Source organism: Peromyscus californicus, unplaced genomic scaffold, assembly GCF_007827085.1.
Source record: "Peromyscus californicus insignis strain IS unplaced genomic scaffold, ASM782708v3 Scaffold_22__1_contigs__length_63687245, whole genome shotgun sequence".
In the NCBI taxonomy this organism is placed as follows: domain Eukaryota; kingdom Metazoa; phylum Chordata; class Mammalia; order Rodentia; family Cricetidae; genus Peromyscus; species Peromyscus californicus.
The window spans coordinates 2264869-2284180 of NW_026294525.1; the positions used below are offsets into that span (position 1 = coordinate 2264869).

General features: G+C 43.5%; 1 protein-coding gene across 17 annotated transcripts in view; it reads right to left on the bottom strand.

The window, feature by feature from the left end:
• The window catches only part of Ermard (ER membrane associated RNA degradation), a 145936-nt gene extending 126645 nt beyond the window's left edge, over positions 1-19291 (bottom strand). For 8 of the 17 annotated variants that reach the window (XR_008221065.1, XR_008221063.1, XR_008221064.1 and 5 more), the window contains exons 1-16: positions 18794-19124; positions 18415-18583; positions 17695-17834; positions 16443-16544; positions 15750-15839; positions 13997-14094; positions 13132-13268; positions 12410-12524; positions 11371-11473; positions 10961-10990; positions 10084-10152; positions 8852-9025; positions 5504-5587; positions 3505-3581; positions 2878-3003; positions 2356-2574 (exon numbers count right to left, since the gene is read on the bottom strand). Coding sequence is in view for 11 of the 17 variants with exons in the window: in XM_052750719.1 (XP_052606679.1) it covers positions 2356-2574; positions 2878-3003; positions 3505-3581; positions 5504-5587; positions 8852-9025; positions 10084-10152; positions 10961-10990; positions 11371-11473; positions 12410-12524; positions 13132-13268; positions 13997-14094; positions 15750-15839; positions 16443-16544; positions 17695-17834; positions 18415-18583; positions 18794-18847 (1787 nt within the window). In the remaining 6 variants the exon portion in view is untranslated. The other 9 variants (XR_008221060.1, XR_008221059.1, XM_052750714.1 and 6 more) reach the window with 7 other exon arrangements.
• Positions 19292-19312: the final 21 nt, after the last annotated feature.

The window sequence follows — 19312 nt, forward strand, 5'->3', positions numbered from 1 at the left end:
GAACAAGTTGTCCTCTGACTTTCACAACTCCTCCTCTCCCAGTCCCCTTCCCCCAGAGTAATTTAAAAATACTTTTAAAAAGTATCGAAAAAGCTAGAAATTGTGGCTGGCACATGCCTTTAATACCAACACTTGGAAAGCAGAGGCAAGCTGGCCTCTGTGAGTTCAAGGCCAGCCTGACTTCATAGTGAGTTCTAGGCCAGTTAAGATTACACAGTGAAACCCTGTCTAAAACACACACACACACACACACACACACACACACACACACACACACAGAAACACTACACACCACACACATACACACACACACAGAGAGAGAGAAACACTACACCACACACACACACACACACACACACACACACACACACACACAGAAACACTACACACCACACACATACACACACACACACAGAGAGAGAAACACTACACACCACACACACACACACACACACACACACACACACACACACACACACACAGAGAAACACTACACACCACACACACACACACACACCACTGTAATCCATAAGATGCTTCAATATGCAAGGACTCCTACCCCTTGCCAAGTACTACACAAAGCCAGCTAAGATATGAAACACCTGTGGGCATGGATGGAGGCTACATCACAACAGCTGTGGCCAACTGACCACACGACACATTTGTACAGCTCTGTCCAAAGAGTCTCGTGAGCTCTGGGATCTCTGCATGTGGAGTGGTCTACACAAAAGTTTATCTTAGTTTCAGACTCCCTAGATCTGGATGCTGTTGAAAGGTAGAATTCTTAAGTCTGAAACTGTCAGCTATACTCAACTAAAGTGACTGTGAGTCACTTGGATGTGGTGGGGTCTGTCTCAGGGCTCGGACTTCAGGCCACTGAAGGGTGCACACCTCAGGATCCTCCTCCAAGACCATCCTCACAGTCTGTAAACTGTCAAGTTCTGAGTGGATTCTCAAGTAAATTAGATTCAGTTTTGTGAAATGTGCCTATAAGGAAGCAGTTTCAAATGCCCACAAACTTAGTATCACATTGTATAGAGAAGACGAGCAGGAGAAACTGTGAAGTTAAACCATCACCAAAGGAACAGCCAAGAGAAGTCAAAATTTCTCAAGCTCGCCTAAGCACCATCTTACCTCAGATACTGCTGACGGTCCTGAGCACTTTTACTGTGGACAGTATGAACACTGACCAATTCCAGTGCAAGGAGCAACAAAATCAGGTAAAGTACAGGAGACAGAAGTCTAACACTGAAAAATGATGAACAGAGCTAAGATTCTCACAGTCCTTTCCATTTTCATAAGGAAAAACAACACCTCATCTAATCATCACCTTTTTCAATTAAAAATTTTTATATAATTATTTTGATCATGCTTTTCCACCTTTTCCAACTCTCCCCAGATCCTCCCCACCTTCCTACACACACAACTTCATGTTTGTAAGTGTGCTTGCTCGCTCTCTCTCTCTCAAAAAAAAACCCACAATACATACACAAAACAAAATGAAAATCAAAATAAACAACAAAAATAAACAGTAAAATAAAAATAAAAAATAAATGACAAAGGACAAAAAGCCAGAAACAAAACAAAAAGCATGCAGTTTGTCTTGCCAACACCTTTTTACAGTATCCCTAGTCCAACTACCTGGGAAGATGGTTCTCCTGTCCTTTGTGCTCACCCGCCCTGCCCTGCCCTGCCCTGCCCTGCCCCAGTCTCTGCCTCCCAAGCCCACAGGGGTGCAGCCCAGCCCTCCTTGCTCTTCCCTTCTGTGGCAGCAGCAACGGCTTTGATCTGGCTCAGTCCCAGCTGCCCCCAAGAATACTTACTTTCCAGGTCAGCCCCAGAGACTGCTGCTAGGTCCCACGCTCTGTGCCCACTAGCACCAAGAGGATGAGGTGTCTTAACTTTGCTAGATTCCAAGAAATCCCTATTAAAGCCCAACCTTATTTTGCCCATGAGACCAGCAGAGATGCTTAAAAACACTTCACTCCATTTTAGAGGGAAGTGATGTAATAGCACTCCTGTATAAACTAACTGAGGGCTCACTGAGAAACTTCTGGAAGGCAATGACCAAGCAAGAGCTCTGATAGGTCTACAAAACACCGCACCATTCAACCCAAAGTTCTAGAAATGTGTCCAAAACAGCTATTTTTTAAGGAAACGTGAAGAATCGGTGCTTGCAAATCCAAGGGAACATACTCTAGGGCTTAAATCCAGACAGTCATTTTGAGTGGTGGGACCCACTCCCACAGGCTAAATTTAAAATTCCTCTACAACAGTAGACACTGTAATTATTCACTGGAAGGATCAGCACCCACCCAAACCTGAGAAAGAGGGCTGCGAGGAGGGGATGCCTACCTGTTGAGCATGCGCAGATAGTTCTGACGCTGCCTGGAGCGCAGCGTGCGCTCCACCCACTGCCTGTGTCTCAGTTGCAAGGAGGCAATGACCTGGTCAGCTACACGCTGGCACTGGGAGCTGATGCCTCGGAGCACAACCAGAACTTCTAGAACGAGTCTGGGGCAGAACAGGGTAGGAATGCGTGTGCTGCAGAGTTCCTTGAGCAGCTGGGGCCACCTGCAAGGGAGAGCGTAACAATCGGGACACAACACCAGGGAAGGCCACTGTCGTCTCTTCTTCTGGTTTGAATTGGTGTGGAGTCTGCTAGTACAAGTGGGACCTCAGCAAGTGACAGGTAAATGCAACCGCAGTGAACAGAGTATACATGGGAAACTTAACTAGACGCACGGTACTTGCACAGAGATCACCTAAGTTCACCTGATGACCTCTTTTGGGACACAATACCAAACTGCTAAAATTTAGAATGGAAACATCAAGTCTGATATCATAAATTACCAGTTATGATTCTTCAGTACTCACTTCTCTGGGGGAAGACCATCCAAGCCATTTACAACACAGGTACTCCCGGGAATATGGTGGCAGAGCTCACACAAAATCTTGCTAATTAAAGAGTTGCAGGCATATGCTTCAGAATTACCTTCCAATCTGAAGAACACACAATATTTAAAGGTATACTCCAATAATTAAAACTCCCACATTATTGATAATATAAAATGATGTTTAATGCACAGTGAACTTGATCTGAAATTTAGTTTCCCCAACATAAGTGAAAACAGGCATCATGATAGGATGAAATGAATCACAGGAGAAGCTGGACGCAAGGCACTATGCAGAACGAAGGTGATCTGTAGCTTGCCCAGAGTAGCTCTGCTATGTATATCTGCTTTACTCTACAGTCCCCAGATCTGTGTCCCTCCTCCTCTTCATGTCCGCCCAGCCCTTACTGAAGGGTGCCTTATCTTCCTGACAGACACCTCCAGTCTGTGCTCAACTGCCAACAAACTGGGCCCAGCAGTTCCTTTCCAGAGGCCTGCTAACAGCCTTGTACAAGAACCCATGTCAACGTGACCCAGCCATGGTCTACATGACCCAAGTGACACATGCAACAACTTAGGCGGCATACTCCCCAGTCCAGATGACACGCACCTGGCTGCTTCCTGACCAGGCTCTTCCGGCACAGGCAGCACAGGCCACATCCCGAGGCTTTTCTCACAGTTCAGCACCTGGGAGGAAATATTTGACTGCTCTAAGGTTTTACAATATCCTAGAAAGTGTGTTTTCAACTGTCACGAATATTGAATCACTTTCTAGAAAATATTTGTAAAACTGTTACAGATTGCATATTTGAAAAGCATATGGTGAGCTCAAGTATTTCACATGTTCATCTGATGGACTGTTAAGACTACTGCTGGTTCTTACTGTTGGGGTGATGATGAGCATGTTCACAAATATGACACCCTCAGTTGAGAGGGACCTACCGCCCCTCCTCTGAACTGTGACTAGCTTTGGCAATCGTTCTGTGAGTGACAGCACACAGCACAGATGAGGGAGGCATGTCAACACTATCAATCACTTGTCAGCATCCAGGTGAAGCCATACAACAGATCCTTCAGTAGGTCCTGCCCCACGATAATATGAGAAAATTAAGTGGCAGCTGTGTGGACATCAATGAAAGTGAGCAATCTTCTGCAGCAGCAATGACCTTATAAAGCACAGGATGTCACTAAGTAGTAGATAGATAACAGATGAGGGTCCAAAAGAGCCAGGGTGCTTCCTGGGGCCATAGAAGAGGACAGCAAAGGGCACAGGCTGGGGACTCAGCAATTGGCTCACCAGGTAGTCTACCTTCCAGAACCTTCCCTCCTGTCCTCCTTGTCTCTTTAAAATGCTGGTCCCTGTAGGTAAGTTCTGATACTTCTACCTTTCTAATGGTATCTTGGAAAGAAGACTTAGAATGGAAGCTAATTTGCTGACATGCCCCTTCTTACCCATACTGCTTTAGCTATTTCCTCCTAACTCAAACATCCCTCCAGGAGGAAGTGTCTTAAGAAGCTTATAAGATTCAAGAGCCCCTCCCCATGGTTATAAGTAGAAGCCAACTGCTGGGAAGAGGACACTCTTGGCTTAGCTGACCACAGTTGTATAGAAAACTCTAGGGTGTAGCCTTTGTGAGTTATCACTATTGCTGGGATGGACATCACCAAATGCAGCTGCCTGAGTCATCTAGGCACCTTGTAAGCAACTCCCCCAAACTCACTGGGTGGAATGGTTTCTCTGATTTGTTTGTTGGTGCTCTATCTGGGGAGAACAGATGTTTGTGCACCTCTCCACAGGAAAAGTCTCACAATGGATGTATTTGTCAAACACAACACTGGTCAAGCCTTGGTCCCTGACACTGCCTCTCTAGTCTTTCCCAACACACACACCAGTTTACAGCAGCCCTGTGAGGGTGTGCTCTCTTGCCAAGTCTATGCAAGAGCCATTCTGAGTGTGGCATTCATGGGGGTTCTTCTTGTCCTGTCTCCTGCCATATACAGAATAAAACACCTGAGGGATGGGGAGATGGTTTAGTAGTAAACAGCACGTACTACTCTTGCAGAGGGCCTGTTGTGTGGCTTACAATTGCCTATAACTCCAGCTCTAGTGGATCAGAAACCTCTGGCCTCCAAGACCACCTGCACTCATATATACATACTGCAGCCCCCTACATAAAATCTTTTTTCAAAAAAAGTATAAAGCATTTGAAATAATCCCCAAATTGGAACTGTCTGGTAGAAATGCTTGGAAGTTTGTTTTTAAAATTGTAAGTTAACAGAAAGTTGTCTTATATGGTAGAAGAAAAAAATGACATTCTCACGTGATAAAACTTGCTTCTCTCTCTGGGCAATGACCAGTGACTGCAGCCATCTAGGTTCCATGCTAAACACTCCACCTGTCATCCTTGAGACAGAACCACCTTTAACTCTGAGACACAGAACTTGAGCTGCAAGCTCAGAAGACTGAGTCACTTGACCAAAGCCATACAGTAAGGGACCAACTGGTCAGGAAGTCTGACAGGGCAAAGCCGTGGGGCCCTTCTGATGTCTCTGAAGGGAGATCAGTATCACACATGTCCCCTCTCCCAAACACTCTGCATGTGGCATACCTGTTTTTGAAGCTGGAAGGCTGGGTGGCAGCGAGATCTGTAGCCTTCTGCAAGACTGACCAGCAACTGTATTGCTGCTTCCTCCTAGTTTAGAAAATTGATGTTAGTCACTATAGTTCTATATTTGGCCTTTGTCTTCTTCTGAATCGTAGTCACTTAGAGTCCTAATCTTTCACTTCATCTAAAGCATGGTAAAACTCTTCACTAAAGCAAGATGGACCTGGCAGTCAACCAACTGACTAAAATGGAGCTAACTAGCCACAATAATTTACAAAGATCACATCCACCCTGTCCATAGCATAGCAAAACTACAAATATATAAGGAGAAAAAGATCCAAAAACAAAAGGAAAAAATTTTAAGGACTGAACATCAATACAATTAGAGAAGAATTACGTGACCATAAAGTTATATATAATTGCCAAACATATAAATATTAAAAACAAAGATAATATAGTATATTCCAATGGCTGTTATAACTGTATAACTGAAAACCTGTATCAGCAACTGGAAACTACAAAAGCATAAAGTCAGGGAGCCAGAAGTTGGCAGAAGTCAGAAGCAGAAACCGTCACATTCTCAACAGCACAGAGCAATGATTGAAATGACCAAGATCAAAGTGCTGAGGACATGTGCCAACTTCTCATTCACTGACAACTGCCAGCCTGAGCCACAGCCATATCGTGGGCAGCATCCTCATGGCTGCAGTTCCAGCAGGGCAGAGACTTGTGTGAAGACTGTGGATGAGTGCTGGAATAGGCACCAGGGGACAGTGTATGCCTTTAGGTCAGGAGAGAGCATCCCCTTCTGCTCTAAGATATGAAACCACAGACAGGCTTTACATAGAGGGACATAATGTTTCAAAAAGGATCTGGCTGCTGTGTTGAGAAAAGGGAAGAAGGAAGGTTGTCAGAGCAAGTGTCCCTCCAGGAAGTGAAGGTGATTTGGCCAAGTGGTGTAATGGAATAGCATTGAGTAATAGACTCAAGATGTATTTTAAGACAAAACTGAGTATAGAATGTGAAAACAGGGAAGAGAGGCTTGGGGGTCTGTGAGCCTCAGAAGCTACCTTTTGGAGATATGCTACTTAGTTGGGAGGGTGGGGTCCACATTCATCATAGGCCTGAAGTCAGGACATACTTGTTATTGGTAAATTTTTTTCTTTGACACAGGGTCTTGTACATCCAAGATTGGTCTCAAACTCCATGTAGCTGAGGATAACCTTGTGATCCTTCTGGGCTGGTGGATGTCTTTCTATATGCTGTGAATATATGTTGTTCCCATTGGTTAATAAATAAGCTGCTTTGGCCTATGGCAAGGCAGCTTAGAGGCAGGTGGGAAATCCAAGGAAAGAGACAGAAAAAGGAAAGGCAGAGGAGAGAGATGCCAACTGCTGCCAGAAGAAGCAAGATGTGAAAGAACCAGTAAAGCCATGTAACACATGGCAAAATATAGATTAATAGAAATGGGTTAATTTAAGATATAAGAGCAGAAGGCCAGCCATAGACCATCCATACAGTTTGTAATATAAGATTCTGTGTGTTCACTTGGGTACGAGCAGCTGCGGGACCATGGGTGAGAGAGATTTGTCTGGACTGTGGGGCTAGGCAAGACCACAGGAAAACTTCTGACTACATTTGGCGACCAACGTGGAGCACAAACCCACGGCCCTGAGATTAAGAGTCTCATGCTGCACCGAAAGAGCTGGATTTCCCACCTACCTCTAAGCTGCCTGGCCATAGGCCAAAGCAGCTTATTTATTAACCAATGGGAGCAACACTTCTGCCTTTATCTTCTGAGTGAGGGCTGGGATTACAGGTGTGAGCTACACCTGGTGTATGCAGTGCTGGGTCAAACCCAAGTCTTCATGGATGCTAGGCAAGCACTCTACCAACTGAGCCACGTCCTCAGTTTCTGAATAGTGTGCAATATAGTAAGAGATGTCAGCTTCCCTATGTGATTCTACTAGACTATTCTTTTCAGTTTGTTTTCTGGGTCTGTTGACTTTAATGACACAGCTCACAGGGAATATAAACAGTGAGAATAGACAAGACAATTCTGAGGCGACAGGAATGCGAATTGTCTCTAGTGTCTGGAAAGCACTAAACAGTGTCATGAAGATTCAGCAGAGAGCAGAGCTTCCAGCAAGAGAGTCCAGGGCTGGAGCCTGATGTATACTGAATAAAGATGTTAATTCTCCACATGGCATTCAGAAAAGTTGCTAACAATTTCAACAAGAAACACGGAAAGCTAGATTCTCTACCTCACTCCCAAGAGGAACTAAATTCTACTTGGAGCAAAAGACAAAAACACTAGGAAAATTATGGTTATGTTTATAATTTTTGGAATGCAAAGTAGCTTTCAAGAATGACATCAAAGGCAGAAGCCAGAGGGAAAAAAAGAACCCAGAGCTAAAATCAAGTACATCACTGAAAACAGCAGCAAGGTTCCTAAAGTGGTGGAAAAATACAAGTGAGAAAGGACAAGGCAGGAACAGCAGCATCAGTGAAGAGAAAAACCAGGCCTTACTGCTCTCAGCCACAGGCCTTACTTTTGTACACTCACTAGCATAGGTGTTCAAATGAACACAGTCCTCCACCACTACAATCAGAGAGTTTCCTCAGTCAAAGGGACAGCTCACACACCCAAATGGAGATCATTTAGATAAATGATGGTCTACTGATGCAACAGAATGACAGACCGCTAACAAAAAGAGCAGGCACAGCAAAGATCCCAAATACAGCTAATGAAAAACACTGCTTAAAGGACAAAGCATTTCTTCCTATGAGCCTATCTGGGGATACCCGTGGGAAGAACAGAGAAGCAAGGACACCCAACTTTTAACAGCTTTCATCTCTGGCAAAGGGGATTCCTGATGGCCTTTACATATTATAATAATTTTTCAATCTTGCTTAGACTTTTAAACAACTTAAAAAATAATTGCCATATATATAATCTAAAAACAAAAAAACACCTGCAATATTATAACTAAAATTATTTATTTTAAAATAACAAAATCATTAGTTTCAGAAATGCAAATACCCTGTTCCATCAATTTGATATATACTTATAGGAGTTTCCTGTATTTGGCTAATCATGTTTTATAACCTGTTCTTTGGTTTTTAATACCAACACTGCTATTAAAAAGAAAGGCAAAGATGTGTTTACGAGAGGACAAATTATTTCAGATTCAAAACTCTGATTTTCAGAGAATGCATGCATGTATGTTGTTAATTTACAGATATTCTGATGGAATAATACTGTAACTCAAATTAAAATGAAAAAATGATCAATAACTAATCATATAGTGATGGTAAATTCTGACAGCCACCCTCTTCCCTCTGTGGTACCTTCAGCTCTGACAATGTGTCTTCCTCAGTGAATCTGAGCAGAAGCACCAGGGAGAATGTGAGCAGCTGGCTTGCTGCTTCTCTTGGAAATTCACGTAAGTTGATCTCCCCATGGCTTAAACGATCCCGGATACGAGGACCCTCCTGATAGTTCAGGAAATCCCACAAGAATTCCTTTTAGAAAATTAACAGAGAAGCATTCTGTTAATGTTGTGAGCATAGGCAAAAGCAAAAGGCAGGGTTCCAGGCAGTTCCTGGCTTGTTTACGAACTGATGGGAAATGTGAGTCTCAAAGAGGGCATTCACCCCGTCCTGCAGCTGCAACTGTAGCAGGGTGCTCTTGCTCACACAGCCTGCCTGCAGGAGCTGACCACCAACCATTGGGGCAGCTGCCTGGAAGGAGTTGCTGCTTAAGGCACTCATCTGTTATTCTTACCCTCCTATATGGAAGGGAAATAAACATTCCTCCTGCTGGAATGAGCATAACCAAGCAGGTGTCCTTGGCCCATTCCTTCCCCTACATTCACCCATGGACCACTCCTGCATCTCTCATCAAGAAAGAGAGCTGCTCCCTCCTCTAACAGTACATGCCCAAAGTCTCTCTCTGCCAGACTATGGAGAAAAAGGTCAGAAAACCACTGATGTGGGCAGACTGCCAACCGAGGAAGAGTCCAGGGAATTCAAGACAAAGAGGATACCAGATAAATTAGTCGTCTGGCTATCTGTGGGTAGGAAGGGATGCCAAAATCACATGAGGAATGGGAAGCAGAATCCAGCTCTTCTCTCAGTGAGGTGGAAGAGACAAAAAGTATCTACTACAGTCTAGAGCAGTCACTGTAGTGTCCTGATAAAATATAAACTGCTGATGGAAAAATGGGTCAAAACATTAATCTGTTTCATCCAACACTAAATCTTAGAGACATTTGACTGTTGCTAAATTTTACAAAGCAAATATAGTCCTTTCTTTACCAAAAATACACAGAACCAATAAATAAAAACAGTGTTTAGAAAGAGGGCAGCCAAGTCGTCAGGCATTCAAAGGGCATGGCACTAACCAGAATAAGCAAAGCCCAGAGCCTACAGGCAGTCACTCCTGATGAGTGTCCGTGACAGGACAGGACGACAGCACAGCAGCAGCTCAGGTCCTGAGCACACCACAAGTCACGCTGACTCTAGACACCAGCATGTTCATAAACAGAGAGACCTAAGGCTGGAGATAACCAAATCTTTACCATGGCAGACTCTCCGAGGAAATGGGGAAGCTGGTTGATACTACCATCATTCAAGTGTTTTGCCAGTATCTAAAACACCAAAAATAGATTGATCAACAGGCTGTTAAACTGACACACACACATGCATAATTCATAACCAGACTCATGTACCTACACACACGGACATTGATCTGTACACACATAATTAGAATATTCATATTTCTAAAGTTGTTACACTGGTTGAGGACAGTTGTTCTCAACAGTGGTCATAGCCAATCGTGTCAATCTGTTTGCATTTTCCCCACTTTGTGTTTTGTACAACTACAGAAAAAAGATTAATAATACTAGGCTTCAAAATTAATCTGAATGCTTTATTTAAATGTGTTTATTTGAAACAGATTTTCAAGTACTACAAGTTGCCTTCAAATCCTGCCTCTACTTCACAAGTGATGGGATTGCAGGTATATGCTGCCATGCTGGGTATATTCAGTGCTGGGGACTAAACCCACAGCATCATGAATGCCAGTCAATCATTCAATCAACTCAAGTATGGCCTCAGAGCTACATTTAAATCTAGCATAAGCTTCTTCTTCTCATTTATCAACATTTTCCTGTAAACATGCTATTTATAGTTAATCTTGGTGGTTTTTATTAGTAGTATTAAATTATTTTAAATTTACTTATTTTAGGTGCATGAGTACCTTGTCTGCATGTGTGTGTGTGCAGCACCACGTGCATGCCTACGCATGGTTGTGAGCCACCACCATATGGGTGCTTGGAAAAACAGTAAGTGCTCCTAACCACTGAGCCATCTCTCCAGCCCTCATCCTTGTGTTTTGATTTATATTTAAAAGGAGATGATTGTTTTTCAAGGTTTCTTGCAAGTTTGACTACTTACTTCATCAAACGTGGTATATAGAATTGTTGACTGCAGAAAGGGGAAGAGATAAAAGAGAAATAATTAAAACAAAAGAGTAATATCATTCAAAGTCAAAAACAATTCTAGCTCTCAGAAGGTGCTACTGCTTTCATAACATCCTGAAGTTTAAAGGGCCGTTTGGAAACAGAACTATCTTACATAATCACAATTAAAATAAATGTGTGCTTTAACAGCAAATAATGTGGGGCGAGTGTGTGTGCGTGCGTGCGTGCGTGTGTGCGTGTGTGTGTGTGTGTGTGTGTGTGTGTGTGTGTGTGTGTGTGTGCGTGTGTGCGTGCTGTAAGGGATTAGACCCAGGGTTTTGCATAGTCACATAAAACTGTCAATATAGTACCCACAGTCCCAGTGAGTAACAGAAACACGTGTACCTCGGCCGTGAGGAGTCTATCAGGACATTTGTTAACTGCAGCAAACACTCTCCTGAGTCCAGCTTCTAGCTGTGACAGCAACAGCATGGTGCAGTCAGCAAACCTGTGGAACCAGAGGGAATCGGCAAGTGCCACAGTGACCGCACTGCAGCCTCGGCACGCCAGTGTGGCGCCGGAAGCAGGTACAGAGCTTACTAACGAGAGAGACAAAGTGAGGGACTCCAACTCTAATCAGACTAGGGACTCTAAGACCATGTTTTGGTATTTTAATGCTTGATGAAATATTTTTAGTAGTTTCAGTGGAACAAAATGTCATCAAAGATCTACATATGCTGCGTGTCACTTCTGAAGATCTCCAGAATAGCACAGCTCCAGAGGGCAGCTCAAGTACAAAGTGAATCCAGGAGTGAGGTTCTCTGAGGACCAGCAATGACTGACTGCCTGGCTCTCCAAGCTCTACCCCTCTGAAAACATGCTGTGCCTGGCTTCCACACGGGGTTGGCCTTTACAGGAATCTAACAGCCAAACATACCTGTCCTTTTTTTTTTCTCTTCTAGGTTCTCTACTGCTAGGTTCAATGTTTTTCTTACAGTAAGAATGCAGAAAATATACTAAGAAGTTTATTCTTGAAAAACAGAAGTTATATAGCCAGGCACATGCCTTTAATCCCAGCACTTGGGAGCCTGAAGCAGGTGAATCTCAGTGAGTTCGAGGCCAGCCTGGTCTACAAAGCAAGTTCCAGGATAGCCAGGGCTGTTATACAGAGAAACTTTGTCTCAAAAAAACAAAAACAAACAAACAAAAAAAAAGAAAACAGAAAAAAGAAAAAAAAGTTCTACCAATTGCACCAAGAGGATGACAGGGAATACTTGAATAGTTACAGCTCATCTAAGTTATCAAAGGAAGATACTCTGTACTGAGCCTAATCTGAGTCGGTCTCTCCTCTGCTCACTCTGTCAGGATAGTAACTGGGCTTTAGACGGTGAAGGGCATGGAACAGGCCTGGCATCTAAGCACCAACACCACCCACCCTTGTTACCTGTGCACCTTGAACTTGCTCACTGCCATTTCCCAGTATGGTAACATGGTTTTTAATGAGAAGGCAGATTTCATCATCACGTTCTCTAATGCTGAGAGTACCTCATCAGTAACACCTGGGAAAGAGCAAATACCCTTACAAACACAACCACAGTAGCCAACTGAAAGAAGTCAGGGACACATGTGAACAAATAAAACTGTGGCCTGAGGCAGAGCACCCCTAAAAAGGAAGAGTACCTGACCCACGGTCTCAGGAAGCTTGCCAAGAGGAAAGATGGACAAATGAATCTCGTCAGGAACTTGGGCAGCAACTGAGGGTAGGGCTCAGGGTACCCTAGTTTAGTGCACTGACCAAGAGGAGCAGGATGTGTTCTCGGAGGACACAGCAACCCTTTCTGTTGCTGGCACAGCTGATACAATGGCCACGAGCACAGATGCAGACAGGTGAGAGGAGCGGAAAACAAACACCATGAATGGCCCCAAGATGTTCTGGAGGGTAGCACATCTGAGGAAGAGGCCAGTTCTAACAGTGACTCTGGGTCCCCAACAGCACCAGAACAGTGAGAAGGGGTGAAGTTTAAAAGGTTCTTCAAGTAACTTACAAAGCCAACTTGGCAATGAAAAGTAAGTTCTTCACCAAGAATTCAAGTCTGATGCTGCTTACAAACTGTGCAAATACCTCCATGAAGACACAGTAAGGGGGCAGTGTGAGACAGAACTTGCCAGGGAAAACGATCACATCCTCTAGGTTTGTAAGAGTTACAAAAGGTCGATGTGCCAGTGTGACTTTTGCTTGGTGAAGGTAGCTCTTCAGTAACTGACCCAGTCCTGCTGTCCACAACAGCATAGCTGAACAGTACCTAGGGAAGACCAGAAACCAGAAAATGAGCTTAGTTATTCATATAAAGAACTTTTCTTAGAAAAAAAAATGTTAAAATTATGCAAGACGGAGGACTGAGATGCTTCAGCAGGTAAAGGAGACTACAGCCAAGCTGGACATCCTCAGTTTAATCCCTAAAACCACATCTGGAAGGAGAGAACCACTCCCCACAATTGTCCTTTGGCTTCCACACAAATGCTGTGGCATATGTACACATGTATAAATGAATATAAAAATTAAAAGAATTAAGAAAGAGCCGGGCGGTGGTGGCGCACACCTTTAATCCCAGCACTCGGGAGGCAGAGCCAGGCGGATCTCTGTGAGTTCGAGGCCAGCTTGGTCTACAGAGCAAGATCCAAGAAAGGCGCAAAGCTACACAGAGAAACCCTGTCTCGAAAAACCAAAAAAAAAAAGAATTAAGAAAGAAAACCAACAAACCCCAGACTCCCCAGAGATGGTCGGGCTGTGCAACAGCTAGGAAGACCGTCTGATTTCAGAGTGCCTGGGCTTTCTGCCGATCTGCTTCTCTGTCTGCTCTGCTCGGGGTGCCAAGCATCGGAACACACTCTCACCACTCCAGTTACTGCGCTGTTAACACGTGACCTGACCGTTCACGTCTCAAATCCTCCCATCTTTCATAATTAACCCTTTCCTCTTGGGAAATTCTTAAGCAGATTAAGGAAGAAAGTTACTTAGCCAACAACTTACTTTGGAGGAATGTCTTGAGGGGAAGCAAAGCCATGCCACAAGATGTTTCTCAGGTTGAGTCCACAGGGAGACCCAATGAAGACTTTCAGTACGTCCATCTAATCCATTAAGACAGCAGATTACTGACTAGTGGAGTAAATAAATTCAGTCCTACAATGTTTGCTTCTCCCTTAGAACCAAGAAAGTCAACAGTTTCTGCCAGCATAAAGTAGTAACAATATTGAAACTAACATCAAAATTCTATACATTTTCATTTAATGTGTGCCAGTATGTAGAGGTCAGAGGACAACTTATGAGAGCCGATTCTTTCCTTCTACCATGTGGGTGCTGGAGATTGAACTATAGTCATCAGCCTTGGTGGCAGGTACCTTTACCCAATAAGCCATTTCACTGGGCTGAACCCAACACTTATTGAGTATTTAGCACATGCTACACATATTTTTGAATGATCCCCAGAACCACCTCTGAGGAAGGCACTATCATTTCCCACTGTGCACAGAAAGAAACACGAGTGAAGAAGGTAAAGCCGAGGTTTCAGAGACCAGACCATCAAGGCAGTCCCAGGATGAGGAGCTGACTCAGAATATATAGCTTTAACACTGCACATCAGAGGTGCCCAGGATCTGAACACATCAGAAAATGGATACAAACTCCAGACCAGGTAGTGTGGGCCTATGTGGTAAAAAGGATGAGAAAAGCATCCAAGTCCCACCTCCTCAGACAAACTCATGAGAGAGGACAGTCAGCCCTCAGGAAAGAAAAGAAAGCAATCTTGGTTTACATTGGGCTGCTGCAGAGCAGAGGAGAGAGGTGCTTTCTGAGCCTCTGAAGCAGAACTAGCAGGTGGAAAGCTCAGAGGGGTTCAACCCAACACCAGTGTTCAACAGCCATATCTTGGAAGGAACCTCAGAAGCCCCTGCTCCCTTCCCCCAGTTTAGATACCAAATGCCATCTATCTATCAGCAGCTACAAGAAATCATCTGGAGGCTAAAAGTGGCCATTCAGAGTTAGATGGTGAATGGCAAGCAGGCAGGCAGGCAGGAACAAAATGTGTTTAATGATTCAGCATAACAACGAGAGGCCATACTCCAGCCTTATCCCAGGCCCTCTACCAGAAAATTATTTTCAAGCCGGCAAGGGAAATGATCCCAGTGAGTAGTAGGAGGGTTCACTGAAGATGGTCTCTTAGCCCCAAATAGTGAATTTGGTGGACTTCTGGTCCAACTAAGATGGCTGTTTTGGTCTTCTGCCTCACTGAGCTCCCTACATGTTACCATCTAGTCTGAAGTCTCTTGATTACAGTCCCTCTAGAATATTCTGAAAAGTATAAAGGCCTCTATAATTTTCACCAAGTTCTATTTTCTTTTTGCCACTATAAGTCTGAATGACTGTAAAAGGTATAAATTCCTACCTGTTAAAAACACAGGTATTTTAGGACAAAAATGTAATATTATCATTCCAAAGTGCTAAATGTAGTCTGTAGTGACTTAGTACCACCATTATGAATGTTTAACTGAACAAAGCGATATGCTTCTAACTGCCTCTCTGGTTTGACCTACATGGTTATTCGAGCACCATCAAATCTGGGGAGAGAGACCCTGTGGACTATGTGGAAGTGGGCCAGCTCCAGAAGGAAGGGAGGATACACTTAAATCGGTGAAATAGTGTTTCCCCAGAGTTCTGTAGTTTTGGAAAATCGAAAGCACAGCTCATGCCAGCCACACTATGCTTTATGTGTTATTGACACACTTACCACAGCATGTCCAAAGACTTGTGCAAGCTCTGCAGATGCAAGAAGATCTCTTAGAAGAAAGGGGCACTCCTTCCCAATCAGTAAAAATACCTAAATTCAAACAGAAATCATACAGTAATTACATTATAATGAGGCAAAATTAAAAACAGAGCAAGATTTATGATACATAGTACAGATGAGCAAAGAGAAGTGCTTAGACATAGATTTCCTTTCCTGTGTATATGTGTGTGTGCGCGCGTGTGTGTGCGTGCATGCGTGCAGGCTTGTGCACACGTGAGCATACTGGCCAGAGGAGGACATCAGGTGTTTTAGTCTATCACTCTCTACCTTATTCCCTTGAGATGGGGTCTTTTACTGAAACTGGAGCTAGAATAGAGGCCAGAGAGCCCCAGTGAGCCTCCTGTCTCCACCCCTCCCCCACCCCCAGTGTCGGGTCACAGAGGTGTAGAAGCAACCATACATAGCTTTTCATGTTTTGAGATGGGCACTGTAATCTAAATTCAGGTACTCATGCTTACACAGCAAGTCCTTTGATCTATTGAGATAGCTCCCAGGCTCATAGGTACTGGAATTTCTTAGTTATGTAAAAAGAAAATCACTGTATTTTACAAGAAAGCAATATATTAACCAAGAAATCTGAAGTTTTTGTGTTCATCCAGGTAATCTAGCAAACAAGGAGATTCTCACACTCACATCGCCTAAGGCTCGTTCCAGACAGGAAGCCAATTTCATCACGCTGAGGGAGATGGCAGGAGGATACAGGCTTTTCAAGGCATCAAATATTTCCAGAAACAGCTATTTAGAGTAAGACACATAGTAGAGCTCAGATTCAATGAAAAATAATTCTCAAAACAACATTTTTATTGTATTACTATTACTGAATTCAAACCTCTTAATATTTCAACTACTACATTTAAATTTTTGACATAAGCAAATCGTTTCCATTGAAATAATATAATAAAATTATTTAATACCTAAGGAGTTCTTTGAAAGTTCTTTCTTTAAATGTTTGTTCAAAGTATAAATTTGGCATAATGAATTGAAACCAAGTATTTTGACCTACTTTTTATTTCCCGTAATGATTTAGTTTAGTTCCTGTGTAAGGCAGCTTACCTTCCCAGCTCTGTTTTAGAATCAGACATGTTACAGGTATTGTTTTATTACAGTCCTTTAACATGTCAAATCAAACACAGGAAAAGAAAAAAGCAAACCACACAAGATTTGCATTAGGACCCAAATGACTATTTTTTTTCAATTCCCTGTAAGGAAACCAAGCACCTACTATCTGATCTAACCTTGTCATTTCCCTGGGAGTTCTGTCCTGATGCTAAAGTGGACTTTATCTTCTAATGCTGTGGTGGTGTGAATAGGAATGGCCCCCATACACTCATGTGTTTGAAGGCTTGGCCCACAGAGAATGGCACTATTAGGAGGTATGACCTTGCTGGAATAGGTGTGGCTTGTTAGAGGAGGTATGTCACTGGAGGTGGGCTTTGAGGTCTCAGAAGCTCAAGTCAGTTCATTTCCTATAGCCTGTGGATCAAAATGTAGAACTCTTAGCTACCTCTCCAGTACCGTGTCTGCCTACATGCTGCCTTGCTTCCCGCCATGACAATAATGAATTAAACCTCTGAAACTATAAGCCAGCCCCAGTTAAATGTTTTCCTATATAAGAGTTGTTGTGGTCATGGTGTCTCTTCACAGCAATAGAAACCTAACTAAGACAAATGCCTGCCTAACTGAGCCCAAAAGTTGTTCAAAGTGGTATGTTCTTCAACTCAGGCTTCAGAGTCTACATATAAGCTACTTAGATTTCTCTTGCAGCCCCCAAGACCTATTCAAAGTTGGAAGGCCAAAAATGGAAAAAGACACCCTTAACTTGGCAAGTAATGAGGATTTCCAATTTGCAAAGTCTTTTATTTATAAAGATATGCAAATGTCAAACCTCTGGATAGGCTGTCCACTGGAACCATGGTGAATACTTAATTTCAAACTGTGCCCTGGTCAGAGATGAAATATGCAGATGGATGGCCTCACAGACAGGACCCAACAGCCGCACGCTTCTCCTGTAATCCAGACTTGGCCCTTATAGGTGGAGAAAATAAGTTTTAGTTCCATAGCTGTATGCCACAGGATGAAAAAAAAAAAGTCAAAATCAAATAAAAGCTTTAATTTCAAAATGCTCACAAACTCAAGCAGCTTATAATTGGACGTACAATAAATGTACTTGGAACTCAGTAGAAATGAATTGTAAAAGGCTTTACCACCAGCAGAAAATGTGTAGCTGTAGTTTTAGTTACTTGTGATCAAGCATAAAAATATCGAATTCCAGAAATAATTCATATTGTCAATTAGGTGCTATTCTGAGTAGCACGATGAGAGGCACTACACCACTCTGTCTTGTCCTTTATCCAGAGTATCCATGCTGTATATACACCTAGTGACTACTAGACCCAGGCCCTGAGATTGGTTCCAGCATCCCTGCTCACAATTTTCTTAGCTAAGCATCTCTTGACTTTTCTATCTTTTTCAGGATTCTTTTTCTCCCCTGACAACTACATTATAACATCCTCCAAGAAAAAAGAACCATGGCAGGTTTTACAGGCCCAGACATTTTCAGTGTAACGGTACTAACTGAAGGTTGGTGTACAAAGACAAGACAAACCTGATTCTGCATAGCTCACACGGTCTGTAATCGCTTTCCAGCATACTTCACCATTTTGAGTTACAATGCTATTGATATCACAGTTTTCTCTGAGTTCAAAACCAAGGTTACAAATCAAGTCATGCACTAAAGGAGAAAGGCATGTAGTAATGGACTCTCCTGTTAAAATCTGAAATATAAAATATAAAGGGCATTATTACATTCAAGTCAAAAGAAAATCCTATCTTATGTACAGACAGAACTAAGGTAGGGAAGCTGTTAATATGCTTTCTGGATACCATAAAAGCTGTATATGTCAAACAGTGCTTAGACACTAAGTATATTTTATGCGTCTGTTTCAAAGTGCAGGTTGAAACACTAGAATCGTTTCTTTAATCACCCTTGCTGACACTGGAGTTGAGGGGCTCGGTGGGTTTTCTGAACAGCTCATCATTCCTTCTGGCACTCCTTCATTATAGCGCAGTTATCAAAACCAGCGATTCTTCGCAGGAAATCTGAGAACGGAACATTTCTGTCCTTGGTATGAAACACAACGTCAGGACCATAGGCACCGAGTAGGTGTGTGGAATGATGGATTCCCGACTTGAGGCGACTGACCCTTTGCGGTTTCCACCACGCTTCCTCCCTCTCATCAAACACGGTGTTCTGTAAACTGGCTTTCCCCTGCAGCTTAGCATCCCGCTCTGGACCTGTCACCCCGCAGGGGTGAAAGGACGGAGCCTGGGTCTGGACGCAGGCCGCGCGGGAACCCCCAGCAGGCGGCCGCCCCCCTACCTCCATCGCTTCCGGCTTGGGCCGCGGCGCTCTCTGATGACTCACGCCTTTCCTCCCGGATTTCCGGGGCGCAGCGGCGTGCGGCGCTGGCTGGCGCGAGACGACTCGGCTCTCCCCCCCCCCC